The sequence below is a fragment of the Apostichopus japonicus genome, chromosome 12 (assembly GCF_037975245.1).
Source record: "Apostichopus japonicus isolate 1M-3 chromosome 12, ASM3797524v1, whole genome shotgun sequence".
NCBI classification, from domain to species: Eukaryota; Metazoa; Echinodermata; class Holothuroidea; order Aspidochirotida; family Stichopodidae; genus Apostichopus; species Apostichopus japonicus.
In genome coordinates this window covers 3687428-3702980 of record NC_092572.1, presented here as the reverse complement: position 1 = coordinate 3702980, position 15553 = coordinate 3687428, and the positions used below count along the sequence as shown (strand labels likewise).

The 15553-nt window shown below is 34.5% G+C and overlaps 1 protein-coding gene across 8 annotated transcripts in view; it reads right to left on the bottom strand.

The window, feature by feature from the left end:
- Positions 1 to 3605: 3605 nt before the first annotated feature.
- LOC139977157 (uncharacterized) overlaps positions 3606 to 15553 on the bottom strand; it is a 43355-nt gene continuing 31407 nt past the window's right edge. Inside the window, exons 1-12 of one of the 8 annotated variants that reach the window (XM_071986319.1) lie at positions 11524 to 13675; positions 10260 to 10378; positions 8982 to 9299; positions 8533 to 8823; positions 7950 to 8243; positions 7478 to 7594; positions 7100 to 7142; positions 5662 to 5741; positions 5407 to 5449; positions 4572 to 4651; positions 4249 to 4288; positions 3606 to 4015 (exon numbers count right to left, since the gene is read on the bottom strand). In XM_071986319.1, coding sequence (XP_071842420.1) covers positions 3919 to 4015; positions 4249 to 4288; positions 4572 to 4651; positions 5407 to 5449; positions 5662 to 5741; positions 7100 to 7142; positions 7478 to 7594; positions 7950 to 8243; positions 8533 to 8823; positions 8982 to 9299; positions 10260 to 10378; positions 11524 to 11558 — 1557 coding nt within the window. In that variant the 5' untranslated portion in view covers positions 11559 to 13675 and the 3' untranslated portion in view covers positions 3606 to 3918. Of the gene's footprint in view, positions 4016 to 4248; positions 4289 to 4571; positions 4652 to 5406; positions 5450 to 5661; positions 5742 to 7099; positions 7143 to 7477; positions 7595 to 7949; positions 8244 to 8532; positions 8824 to 8981; positions 9300 to 10259; positions 10474 to 11523; positions 13676 to 15553 lie in introns of those variants that run through there. The other 7 variants (XM_071986320.1, XM_071986321.1, XM_071986317.1 and 4 more) reach the window with 7 other exon arrangements.

Below are 15553 nucleotides of genomic sequence, written 5' to 3'. Positions count from 1 at the left end.
TGACAAGGCCTAATGGCCTAACATCATAGACTATTTTAGCATTAAAATCTCAGTAATCTAAAGTTACCAGCTCGGTATTGAAGCATCACAATTTTTTGATCATGGAAGACATGTTGGTACTTTTGTAAAGAAGTTGTGCATTTCAAGAAAAAGAAAAAACGATGCTCATTCAAAAATAATGTCCTTTGTTATGTTTTATATTGTTGTGAGTATGTGTACTTCTCCAAAGTATTTCTCCAAAATAAAAAAATTCCATCCGTCGGACGCAAGCAGCCTAAAGATTTTGTGTCTCGGCTAAAACTATAGTAACAAAGATGAAATTATTGGTAAACAGAGGCAAGACAGAGTCTTGAATTTTTTGTTGAGATTTGGATCTACCAATTGTTCATTGTAAATTTTTCTGGAAAGTACTTTGTCATAATTATATGATTGCTTTCTAAATGCAAATGTCAAAAACGTTGACATAAATTGACGACTCTGGTATCGCTTCGGTCAAGTTTAAAATGGAATACATAATTGGAATTACCTTAACTTGATACTCATCAATCTGTGATTGATAACATTATACCGACTCTTCAAATGTGTGTCCTCATATATATGAAATTTTGTGTAAACTGTGCAGTACACATAAATGGCGAAACCAGTGTAAATTGTGACAATGGATGCTCTGGCTAACTACGTCAAAGGTAATACAACCCTAAACTACAAAGACAATGTAGGTTGTATCATGGCCTCTTAGTATACAAATGTCCAACGTAATGGGTCTCCTTTATTATTAATCCCTCCATAATGTTTTCAATGAACGTTGCATAGAACAAATCGTGGGTTTTCTAAACATATGTCTTGAAACTAACCTACATCGACGGAATAAGTTATCCGGTATGGCATCGCAGAATGCTATGCAGAATGGTCAAATTGCTATACATATAAAATCGATAAGATGACTGCCATGTCGGTGGGAGAGGGGAGGGGGTTATGCACCCATCAGCCAGAATAAAACCCTTTGATATCCAAAAATCCGAGGCATCTTTATACTATAAATTAGGTTTATAATTTGATTTATAATTGGGTCTATAATTAGATCATAACCATATGTTAATACTCCTTTAGGATTTTGTTGTTGTTGTGAATCTCCACACACCCTGGATCTGGGCCAGAAGGAGCCTTACTTCTGGAGAGTTTTTCCCTTCCTATAATTTGAGAAATGTTTGTTCCCATTAGGGGGATTTAGGTGAGAAAATGGCATTTCAATGTCAGAAGCGGCAAAGAAAAAGAAGACGATTTTGTAGTATTTCTCAATATTTCGAGAAAATGACAAAGTATTTCAGGGAGATACATGGGAACAATTTAACAGCTTTGAAGTTGTTACAGTACCACCTGTAACACTTTAATACGAACATAAAGTAATAATTACTGATGCATGGTTGTGGCACATGAACCGTAGTTGATGTACCAGCTACAAGTATCGGCTGAATTCAGAGATGAGAAATATGGAGATAAAAATTCCACCGTTTCATTTGGGTCATCGTAGCAGGCGCTTAAATTCTTCTGGGGAATTCCCTCTCCCATATTAACCTAATATTATTGTATTTATTACCTATATACCTAAAACTGTCTTAAACGGTAATCCTCAACTTTTTACAGGTTTGCAGTGTGTGTAAGTCGTCAATGGGAAATAGTCTCTACAGGAGTCTCTTAGGAGTAAAATCAATAAGAAAATAAAGCAAAAGTAATTTACGAACGTGAGTTTAGACAATACAGAGACAATGTGTATCTTTATAGCGGAGATTGTGTTGTTACTCTTGTGTCTACAAAAAATCTGATGAAATAATGAAAGTGTACAATCTTAATAATAGTAATAATGATGATGACGATGACGACCGTAATAATAATATAATAATAATAATACAGTTCTTATAAAGCGCAACACACAACAAAGTCTCGATGTATTGTACACAAAACAAACATGTACACAAAATATAATACACTACAACCGTGAAAACATATGACGTTATTAACATACTGAGCACATTTGACATGCTCTGGGTGACTATTGAAAAAAAAAGCCGAAGCACATTGAAAGGAACGTTGGCCGTATGATTTTATGGATACCGGGTGTGAAACCAGTAATTACTTTGTACTAGACCTTAGACGGCGCGCTGGAGTGTAGTTTTGCACAAGGCAACTCAGATAACAAGGAGCGATGCCATGAATACACTTAAAAGTTAACATGATGACTTTGAAGTCAATGTGCAGTTTGACAGGGAGCCAATGAAGGTCATTAAGGATAGGTGTGATGTGAGAGACATGACTTACATCGTGAGACCAATCTGGCAGCAGATTTCTGAATGCGTTTTAATGTGCTCAATTGATGATCTGGTAGACTAAACAGCAAACTGTTACAGTTATCTAATCGAGAGGAGATGAATGCATGAACAAGACGCTCAGTTGTTCGTCCGTCGAGGAAACTACAAATTTTACCGATTTTACGAAGAGCATAAAGTGCTGCACGGCAAATGTTATTTACATGCGAATCCATCTTTAGGTTGCTATCAAATATGACCCTTTTATTCCGAACTTTACACACATGTTCAATTAGAACGTTACCGAAGTTGACATACGAAACAGGTGGTACCCATCTGAAGCGAGATGATAGGTGAATAATCTCGGTGTTGTCATCGTTCAATTTCATATCATTTGTAATAGACCAATATTTGATATCTCTGACACAGGATTCCGATTTTGAAAGCATAGCAATAGTTTATCGTGTCTCATTAGAGTGTAAATTGCGTATCATCAGCATGGTACCATGACTTTGAATAATGTCCTCCAGAAGAGACGTGTACATGATGAACGTAAACGGGTCGATTACAGAGCCTTGTGGCATCCCGCTCGTTTACAACTTGAGATCTATGAGTCATATATGTTTGAACCAATTTCGTGCCGTGTCTGCAATACCATATCTGTTTACAAGGCGGTCAAACAAAAAGGTAATGATTAATTGTATCAAATGCTGCAGAATAATCCAGCATTCCAAAACTGCTTCATCTCAGCAGCAAATAAAAAATCGTTATGCACACGTAATAAGGCTGTCTCTGTGCTGTGGTAAGATCTGTATGCGCTCTGCTATTATTCCGAAAAAGGTAATCTTTCAATCTTAACTTTAGTAAATCATTAGTAACAAACTAAAAGTAACAAAATTATAATTATTCTCAATGATCTCGTTTGTCACAATGAATACTTTTTAAATATGTTAAAATTTTAACAAATATAATCTTTTCAGGCAATTAATTTGTAATATTATTACCAACGAAAGTATTCTCGAGTTTTTAAAGAATGGTGCCTCTGAAAGTGTGGGCGTTCTGAAAATGCTATCAAGAACAAATGAACACAGTTTCTTCGCATATATATATTCTATTGATGGCGTTCTGAAAATACTATCATAAACAAACGAAAACATATCCTTCGCTAACATAATATTCATTTCATTAATTAATATTAATATTTAATTCTAGCAAATCACAAATGTTCATAAGAATTATCAAAATAAAGTGCATTGTTCTATCTACAGAATTTTTTTTGTGTTATTGTTTTCCTTTGTTAATGTATATTTGCTGCATGGAAAATTAGAAAAAGGAACATAAATATATAACAATAAAAAGGAATGCGATATCGTGTTTGAGCTTTCAAGAAGCCAAGCATCACTTTTGATTGCACTTTACACTTTTATAACACCTACTTTAGAAATGCAAATAACAGGAAGAAAACACAAACAACTGACAGATGGAGCATTATTGAAACTTTTCGTACTGTCAGTGATTTGAAGCATGGTATGATAGGACAGTATAGTATGGTACAGTATTTGTAAAATATAAATTTAAAGGAGCGAAATTTGTTTCCATAGTTGCTAATCCAGATTTAGACATCATATTCTTTTCCAGACGTGTAATCTGCGACACAATCGACGATGACGCAAGGCTCATATCCCATTTCCCCATCCTCCTCACAGCTGGGACTATAACAATTGAAAAAGAGAAAACTACAAACATAATTCACTGAAAGATTCGTCTTTCATGAATACGTTACGGCCTTTTGCTAATACTACGAATATTTTTATAAACTTGTATAAATACTTGAAATAATGGACAGTCATATTACTAAAACTTTCAAACAAAATATGAAATCATACTTGTTTTTTGTGAAACTTGCATTGTAAAATATAAAAAAGTAATAAACGAAGTTACATACATTTCATATATAGAATTAGTGGCTGCATGAAGCTGAATATCTGCAGAGTAAATGGAAGGACATTTCACGATAAGAATAAATATAAGCAAATGAGTAATTATAGCAAAAACGTCTGTATCGAAGTTTCGAAGTAATATTGTCCAAGTGCTCATTTGGGTAAGGAAGTAATACTTCTATTGTTCGGATACCTGATATGAAACTTTTAAGTTAGAAAATCAAAATAATAAAGAAGCCAACATGAAAAGTGCTTAAACAATGATTTATATGACAAAAATGTGCTTTCTTTAGATTATTAGTAAAAAAAAAATGGTTGCAGTGTATACCTGCAGGGTAATTGTCATAGTGAACACTATGTTTTCTCTCGTTCTTGTCATTATCTCCGTTACTCTCTTCTTTCTGAAATCTATCTCGACAGAAAAGTTAAGATATATTAAGATAGGTTTATAAAAGTTAATCGTATATACTTCCATCAGGTATAGTAATTTTATCATGAACATAACAAGTATACTATGCGTGGAAATATTGCAACATTTAAATATAAACTGCAAACTTAACCAATATATGTAATCTAGACTGTGATGGCATGAACAAAGTTTCGAATGTAAATGTATCGTACAGTTATGTAGTGTATGCAATGTACAACATATCTATATACAATATATCTGTATAAAGAACACTCGAAGGCTGGTAAGGTCAAAATTAATATGGTACACAGCAATAGGTAGTACAGCATGAAGATCCGCACGGGTATAGTTGGTGAAGCAACACGGATGTGTTTATGTCAAGACGTACAGCGATACAGTGATTTGACATAACGGTCAATGACGTGTGCTACGAATATTAATTCGTACAGTACACAATATACTGTGAAAAGCTATATAGTGACTGTTCTGTCACAAATACAGGTGAACAATTCCATCAAGAAAGTTCTTAAACAAACAGTTAACTTTGATCAGACGGGGAAAGGTGTGAACCAGGTCAAGAACTATTATATACTTCTTTTGGAAAATAACGTTTACAGTTTCTCGATTCGTGCATTACTTGAATTTTCTTTGTGGCTGTGTTCACGATAAGTAACGTTAGATGTAAGATACAATAATAAAAGCTATTATTTGTTAACTGAGTCTAACGTATAATATGTTGTATATAAATATATACCTTTTACGTTCGGAAGAGAATACGCAACTTCTATCGTGTCTGTCTGAAAATATATTAAAAATATTTTGAAGTTGGAAATAAACCCTACTACATATTATTGAGGCATTGGGTTTAGAAACAATTACCTCCAGTGTATAGCAGCTTCGGTTAATTAACATCCATTTAAATGACATACAGAAGTAAGGATCGATTAGTGTTATTAGGAAATTTATACAAGTAGACGATATAACTTTATTATATAACTTATTTGAATACCTGCAGGGTAATTGTGATAGTAAACACTTTGTTGTCTCTCTTTCTTGTCATTATCACTGTTACCATCTTCTTTCTGAAATCTATAACGACATAAACGTTAGTTAAAAAAGAATTAAGAAGAACGGAGAAAGTTAATCCTTTATACTTCCACCAGCTTGATTGATTTCATCATGAACATAACAAATAAGCTATGCGTGGAAATCTTTCAACATTTAAAAATTAATTGCAAACTTTAGGAAACAACATATGTAATCTAGACTGTGATGTCATGAAAAAAGTTTTGAAAGTAGACCTATCAAACAGTTATGTAGTATATGTAATGTACAAGATATTTTTATACAGTGGATCTTTATAAAGAAGATATCCAGGCTGGTAAGGTCAAAAATAGGCTATACATAACGACGTTATACAAGGGCATAGTTGGTATAGCAACCGATGTCTGTATGTCAAGACGTACAGCGAGCCTGGCAGTGGATAGACATAACGGTCAATGAATGACGTGTGCTACGATTTCGTACTTTGTACAGTTCACTCTATACTGTGATAAGCTATATAGTAACTGTTCAGGCTCAAATACATGTTAACAATTCCATCAAGAGAGTTCTAAAACAAACAGTTAACTTTGATTAGACTGGGAAAGGTTTGAACCAGGTCAAGAACTATTACTTCTTTAACTGTTCCTCGATTCGTGCATTAATGAAATACATTTGCTGCTGTGTTCACGATCAGTTACGGCAGATCACCCGATACTCATAGCTAGTACAGTAACTACTGTTCAAGTTTCACAACCGTGCATCAGTAACTACTGCGCTGTGTTCGCAACACGGTAACATGTGTTACAGGTGGCAGAGTAAGTACTGCAAAGCTGTTACACGTTCCAATGTAAGACAAAGAACTGCGCGAATGGACAACTATTACACTATTAAACTATTACTATATTAAGGCCTAGTTTAGACGTGGAACTACATACATACATACATATATACATAAGGCTAATCTAGGTTCCCCCTCCCCCACCTTAGGTCCCGTTTTGTATATCTGTTTGTATCTATTTGAGACTTGCACATTATCATCTGTCCGTGAAGAATGTTTCAAGCAAATGGATTTACTAATACGATTAGAAAAAAAATTGAGGCTACCATCTAAATCTCGCATGCAGTATACAATTAGGGAGTAGTCTTCGTTACCCAGCGGCCGCGCATTTTCACCTTTCGGAGCTTAACGTGTAACAGCTTTGCAGTAATTACAGTGCCACCTGTAACACATGTTACCGTGATGCGAACACAGCCTAGTAGTTACTGATGCACGGTTGTGGAACATGAACAGTAGTTACTGTACTAGCTATGAGAATCGGGTGGGCAGATGTAATAAACAACAATAAAAGCTATACTCTTTTAACGGTGTCAAACGTATAATATGTGCATATTTGAAAATATACCTTTTACGATTGGAAGAGAATTCGCAACTTCTATCATGTCTGTCTGAAAAGATAATATAAATATTTTTAAGTAAGAAATAAAGCCTTCTTAATATTAAACGAAGTTTCCTTTGAAACATTGGGTTTAAACAATTACCTCCAATGTTAAGCAGTTTCGGTTCATTAATATCCATTTCAATGACATAAAGAAGAAAGTATCGATTTGTGTTCTTAAGAAATTTATACATGTAGAAAATATAACTATATTTTACCTAATTAACAGTAGTTTAAACTTTTCTTAACGCAAAACTTAATAAATTAGTAATAGTTTTTCGATGTTGGATTTTTCAATTCTGTTTAAATATAGCCTAAAGTGAACCATGATTATGTTGTACTTACTTTTTAATATTCGTATTAGCAAAGCCACTAGAAATATTAAAGCAAGAACAACTGAAATGACGGCTGCTAAAAATTGTCGTGGTAAATACACCGTAGATAAATTTCCAATAGATGTCACTTCAAAAGAAAAATAAATGCTTTAAGATTTGACTTTGGTCAACGAGATAGATTGAATATACCTATTACTCAATAGTCAATGGATCAATTAAAATACACACAAAACTATATACATACCAACTGTGACTATTCAGACCGTGGGCATTGATTCACTACATTGATTGAAGGACTAGGTCATGTCGTTGAAATCGATAAAATTGAAACATTAAATTTCATAGATTAACAAAAGTGAAAGGAATCTAGTATGCCTTATATTTGAACGTTTGTTATGTTATTTTCAGAAATGATTTGAGCTTCAGTGAAAAAGCCGGCTAAACGCACACTTTATTAAACAAACGTACAGTTGTGAACTTACTATTTATTTCAATTGTCTTACTTGACGCATATCCTTCTGAATTATTAGCCACACACTGGTATTTCCCAGAATCGTTCATTGCTAGACTATTCAGCTCAAACTTCCAAGTAGTAATGCTTTTGTTGCTCATCTTGGCTTTGATGGGAAAGTGTGCCCACTCAGTTCCATTCATGTTCGAGAGCAAAACTAACATTGTATCAGGGGGAGGATATCCGTCAGACTGACACTCAATAATGATGTCACTTCCTTCGGGGACCGTAGTTGAGAGGCTCATCATACGTACACTGGCTGGATCTGTTACAAAACAATTACATTTGACATATATAATGTATGCTACACATGTTCAACGGTGCCAGTAGTGAACAGTAGGCTGGCTTGCTATTTTCTTTAAAGAAATTGACATAAAATGACATTTCACAAAGCATTTATTTTCGAATGTATCTTGTCCATTTTGTTCCTATAAAACCTTAATTGATACCAATACGTGTGAATGGTAATAAGTTCACCTGTATAATCCAGTTATATCTTCATGAGCATGAATGTGAAATATTATATATCGTTTTTTAGTTATTCTTTTACTAACATTGTACTTTCATTGCCACTTCCGAGTAAACAGACCTCTTTTTAAGCAACGAACACCTTAACAATTGACGATGATAGCTGCGACGCACTTCAAAGGTAATCTCGCTACACATATTTTTCATAGCTCCCGCTGGAGAATGCGTCTTCACTTCATGCAAACTTAGCAGAGGTCCACTTTGATTAAGAGTCCACAGGATGATGTCTTCTACTGCAAGGGATACATATATACAACATGTAGCTGATATTGTCTCATTTTCTTTGGCACCATTTGCCATTGACACGGATGGAAAAGCTGCGGGAAAAAGGGTACTAAGATGGTTGATATAGTTTAAAATGAAAGGTGAAGTTCATATTGAACATTGATTAAGCTAGTTAATAGTAGAAGAGTACTTTAAAATACATTGACTTTTACATTACACAGTAATATTTTATTGAAATGTTGGTTCTCACCAATAACTGAAACTTGAATGGATCTTACTGACGATCTTCCTGTGTCCGAAAAATCCATACGACAGGTATATGTACCAGCATCAAGAAAGTTGACTTTGTAAATCTCCAGTGCAGCAAACACGCCGTCTTCCGCAACAGTAGACTTGTAGTCTTCGGTCGTCTTAACTACGTTGTCCACTTGAAGATTATGTTGAAAGATTGTTGATTGGGGCAAAGTCCACGTGACGATTGGCACGTGTCCACTCGTGTCGAAGTTTAACTCTATTTTCCCAACGGTACCAAATTGTGTAAGAATTTCCGTGCTTTCGTTCAGAGATACTGTAACATAGAACACGTATATATTTTTTCCTGAGGTATAACTCTGGGAAGGTAACTGAGCGATTGGAACCCTGAAAATATTAGGTATTTTCTTGCATGTTTAGTTTCACAACGAGACAGGAATAGGGACATTCCAAAATATTATTTGCTGACAGTTTGTGCTCCATCGCTCACTTCCTGAGCGTTGAAATGTTGAACTTAATGATTATTACTTTAAATAGCACACATCAGGAACTTGACACCCGATACTCATAGTTAGTACAGTAACTACTGTTCATGTCCTGTAACACATTACGAACACAAAGTAGTAATTATGATGCACGGTTGTGGAACATCAGCAGTAGTTGCTGTATCGAACATTTAGTGCGAGTTCATCAATACGAGATTCTAAAGTGAAGTCGTATCTCGTCGTTTTAGACTATAAATAGGCCTGTTGGATATACCCGAACATGACCTTTCTTCGTTTTCGGAATGACAAAGTGGCGTAATTTAAAGAAAGGTTTTGACTGGAATCAAGCTGTACCGTAACTTTACTTCATATCATGGGAATTTCATCTTCATTAACTCTCTGTCTTACATGGAACAAGTTAAACATTTGCAGTTGTTACAGTGCCACCTGTAACACATGTTACCGTGTAATGAATACAAAGTAGTAATAACTGATGCACGGTTGTGGGACATGAACAGTAGTTGCTGTACTAGCTATGGGTATCGGCTGAACTTTAACACAACCATCAGGCGTATAAGTTACACATTTTTGATCAAATATAAAGCGGGGAAGTATTTCCCTTTAATAAATTTAATTTGTTTGCTACCATTCATGTTTAAAGCAGCGATAACCGTGACATATGTGATGATCGAACTGAAATGGAAATATGTGAATTGAGTTATAATTTACTAAATAAGATGTGTTCCTATATAGTTGAACTGTTTTAATAATTTTAATAATTGGACACTTACCTGACAAAGAGACTATTAAAGCGAATAACCCCCATCTTGTGTAAGGCGGTAGTTGTATTAAACAGGTCTCTACGTCCATAAGTAGGTTAACGGATTCTCGCAAGATTTTGTTGGTTGAACTGAAGAGAAATCTTACGCTGAATAAAACTGTTTGGTCAAAAACGCAATAGCTGCCTTCAGGAAGCAAATGACAGTGTCTTTCCTGTTAAAAAAACTGACATTCATTGTTCTTAATATTAATCGTGGCTTGACTATAATTATTAATATTTTACATACTTTTTGACTTTATTATACTATTTAATGAAAATAACAATGTTTTTGAAAGTCATAGTTACGGCTAGCTATGGGTATCGGCTGAACTTTAACACAACCATCAGGCGTATAAGTTACACATTTTTGATCAAATATAAAGCGGGGAAGTATTTCCCTTTAATAAATTTAATTTGTTTGCTACCATTCATGTTTGAAGCAGCGATAACCGTGACATATGTGATGATCGAACTGAAATGGAAATATGTGAATTGAGTTATACTTTACTAAATAAGATGTGTTCCTATATAGTTGGACTGTTTTAATAATTTTAATAATTGGACACTGTTATGATGTAGCATGTTACTTTAAAGGTTAACTACGCTAATTGATGTTATGCAATTCTTAAATGGTGTATTATTATGCTAATTTGTAAACGTAAAGCACAATCAGTGCAGTTCTAAGCTACGGTCGAGTAACCTCACCGAATGCCATATATATTACTTTTCAAGGAGTGGCTCGGCCTCTTCTCCCAGTGACACCAACCTGTACGTCACGCCACGTAAAACAACGATGTCTGCATAGCCCTTACAAAACCTACCTTTTCCGTTCCGGCCTTTCTTCACCATGCCAACCACGCTGTGTGTGACTTACTCTTAACTCTCTTTTGGATACCATTCTTCTGAACTTATTATTTACCTTACCTGGTCCTGTTCTCTATACCGGAGCTGTTACTTATACGAAAAGCGCCTTCCGGAAGCCAGACACACCCGCACTACGGTTACAGACTACCCTGTGATTTGACACCCCAACGGAGAGCCCAGCGGTAGCGAGGTACCTTGCGTGCGCGCTAAGTTAACATTAAGTATTAAGGTATGTAATGTATTTATGCTAAGTTATATATTTTTGTTACCAAGAGACACGCATTAGATTCTTTTAAAACAAAACCTATCTAACCTACTTTATTGTGTTCGTTTCCCAAACCATGATATCTGGACTTCGTAACAACACTTACCTGACAAAGAGACTATTAAAGCGAATAACCCCCATCTTGTGTAAGGCGGTAGTTGTATTAAACAGGTCTCTACGTCCATAAGTAGGTTAACGGATTCTCGCAAGATTTTGTTGGTTGAACTGAAGAGAAATCTTACGCTGAATAAAACTGTTTGGTCAAAAACGCAATAGCTGCCTTCAGGAAGCAAATGACAGTGTCTTTCCTGTTAAAAAACTGACATTCATTGTTCTTAATGTTAATCGTGGCTTGACTATAATTATTAATATTTTACATACTTTTTGACTTTATTATAATATTTAATGAAAATAACAATGTTTTTGAAAGTCATAGTTACGGTACAGTTATGCGACGACAATTAGTATTAACAAAATCGAACATTTAGTGCGAGTTCATTAATACGCGATTCTAAAATGAAGTCGTATCTAGTCGCTTTATGCTATAAATAGGTCAATGGATATACTAGAACATGGCCTTTCTTCTTTTTCGGCATGAAGAATTGGCGTAATTTAAAGAAAGGTGTAAACCGGAATCAAGCTGTACCGTACCTCCTCTACTTCATCTCATGGGAATTTCATCTTCATAGACTCCTTGTCCAGTCGCGCAGTTATGGCTTACATGGGAACAAGTTAACAATTTGCAGTTGTTACAGTGCCACCTGTAACACATGTTACCGTGTTATGAATACAAAGTAGTATATACTGATGCACGGTGGTGGGACATGAACAGTAGTTGTTGTAGCAGCTATGGGTATCGGCTGAACTGAAGACAAACCTTGACGCTTTAATAAAACTGTTTGGTCAAAAATGCAAAAGATGCCTCAAGGAAGCAAATAGCAGTGTCTTTCCTTTTAACAAGCTGACATTCATTGTTCTTAATACTAATCGTGGCTTGACTATTATTATTAATGTTTTACATACTTTATGACTTTATTATGATAGTTACTGAACATAACAATGTTTTTTGAAAGTCATAGTTGGGTACAGTAATACGACGACAATTAGTATTAAAATCAATACTTAATATTAACATATCATACTAATCAATTAACCTTTAACAGAAAACGCTCGTTATGTGGATTAATGAAAGCAATTAGAGGTTTTCCACGGTGTTTGTGTTATACATATCGAATTTCTTTTATTATACAAAAGACTTTGAATCGTATTTTATCATTTGTTTTATTCAATTTAAGCGAGTTTACTTTTCCGTCCCCTTTGCACTACAATATATACATAACTATTGACGCAACGTGAATTAAACACTCCCGCTTCAATAGCTACTTTCAAAGATGTAGCACAAGAAAAAGAAAAAAAAAACATTCTAGCTGGGTCACGTCGTCAACGGGACCGCGAAAATGTACGCAAGTTTGCAACGAATAAATTATTGTGTTGAAAGCACACTTCACTTGAACAACTCTCATAAGAGAGAAATAACATATTGTTAGATGGAAAATCCCTTTCTGCACCGGAGATGTTAGCCTCTCGTAAAATTGATAAATTGTTCCGACTCATGACATTTGTGATCGAAACAATGATTCAGATATTATGTGCAAGTAGGAACATGAGCGTTATCGTCGAAACTAGTGACAAGGCCTAATGTTATGATATTTGCGCGCAAACATAGGATAGCCTATAACACAACCTCACTGTCTCTACACAGTTGAAGTAACTTTACAAGTAGTTGTTCTTGGACAATATACTCTGTGCTTATTGAGCATTGTAGTTGCCAGAATGTTTGCGGACAATGAATGAGGGACTCTTAGCCAATCAAATCACGCGAAGGTTTGAAAACACTATTTTTAGCATGAAAATATCAGTAATCTAAATGTTGCCAGTTCTGTGTGGAAGCATCACAACGTGTGATTGTTATGATTTTATTAGTTTTCAATCAATCACCTGTAGGATTGAAAAATATTTGGTTCTTATGAGAAGAAGTGCATTTTAAAAGAAAGAAAAAAAAAGATGCTAATTCCGCAATGATGTATCTTGTTGTTTTTTATATTGTTGTGAGTTGTGAATGTGTGTATTTCTACAAAGTATTTCTTCAAAATAAAAAAAAATAAAAATAAAATCCCAACCGTCGGAAGCAATCAGTTTAAAGATGCTAAAACCTTGAGTCCTGCGTTCGTAACAATTCTGGAATTATTGGTAAACGAAACGAAACAAGACACAGTTCTGACAGGTTGTACCATTGCCTCGTAGTAAACGAATGTCCAATTTAATAGGTCTATTTTTTTTTATTGATCCCTCCATACTGTCTTCAATTAACGTGGCATACAATAAAACCTGTGGTTTATGAACCAATGTCTTGAAAACGGTCAACTTCCGAGGAATAATTTATCCTGACCGCATCGCAAAATGCTATGCAAAGTCGTAAAAATACTATACAAGTGCTATTGTTATACAAGTGGTATCTATAAGAAGACTGTCAGGTTGGTGGGTGGGGGAGGGGCGGGGCAGTTTGGGGCCCATCAGCCAGAGCAAAAAACGTCCAATAGTATAATAATATAAATTAGTTTTACAATTACAATACAGTACTAATACTCATTTACGAGTTTTGTGTGAAGCTCCACACTAGATCTACGCCAGAGTGGAAGTTACTTTTCCACTCCTTATCATTTGAGAACATTTTGTTCCCATTAGGAGATCTAGATGATAGAAATGCACTTCAAAGTCAGAAGTGGCAAGGAAACCAAGACGAGATTGTGTAACAAAAAGTATTTCTCGATATTTCGAGAAAATGAGAACATTTTTCGAGAAGATAATGAATATGGATATAAATAGTAGACATCTCATTTGGGTCATCGTTGCATGTTCTTACATTCTTCTGGAGAATACCCTATATAGCTAAAATTATATTTATGAATATGTTTAAATCTAGAACTGTCTCAAACGATTATTTTTAATTTTTACAGGTTTGCAGTGTGTGTAAGTCCTTCATATAAATAATTTTCATTACATTCATTAATTGTAATATTTTTCCCAGCAAATAAAATAAGTTAACAAAATAATGAAAGACTAGTGTACTGCATGTATTTGCATATATACAATTAATTCTTGTGCTACTGTTTCATTTAGTTAATGTATATTTTGTGCATGGGAAAGAAGACAACGGAAGTTAAATACGTAAAATTTGTACATAAAAATAGAATGCCATTTTTTTACTTTCAAGAATCCAAGCATTACGTTTGATTTGACTGGCAATAAAAGTACCTTCAATAAGAATGGACATTTCAGGAAAAACACACACAAACAAAAGGATACTTCATTTCATGCACAGCTATTTGATATTCGATGTTATTTGTACTAATTCATATTTTTTCCTTGATGTCTTTGCGATCACAAGTTGAGAGACCTTTGTATACACTGTTTCTTTTCATATTGTTTCAAAACACTTTTACTGACAGAAGTAGCGTTATGGATATAGTTTTTCTATCAGATAAATGTAAGGAACTGTTTGTACTCTCAGTAATAGTGCTTTGAAGCCTGGTATGATACGACAGTATAGTATGTGTTACAGCATTTGCAACATTGTACAAACTGGCTGTTTTTTAAAGAGCGAAATTGTTTTTATTGTTGCTAATCCTTATTTAGAATAAAGTACCCATTCCCAGACGAATAATCGTCGACACTATCGACGAAGGGACCGGGCTCATTTTTCCAATTGTTGTCCTCATCAGAGCTGGAAATTCAAAAAATGAAAATAAGCCATGTACATATCGTCGCTAGAGGACGTAGTCCTCTTGACAATGACCTAGAATATATACTACTTTACCATTTGTGTATTTCCTTTTAAGTAGATTTAGTATCTAAACTTACTGCAAAGCTGTTACACGTTGAACTACGAATCCGACAGGTTAAAATTTGTAGTAATTTAAAAAAAAAATAATATTTAAAATTTTAAAATTAAATTTATAATTAAAAAAAAATTAAATTTGCAGTAAGAAAAAATTTGCAGTAATTACTGTTCCACCTTAGCACATGTTACCGTGTTACGAACACAGAGCAGTATTTGCTGATGCACGGTTGTGGAA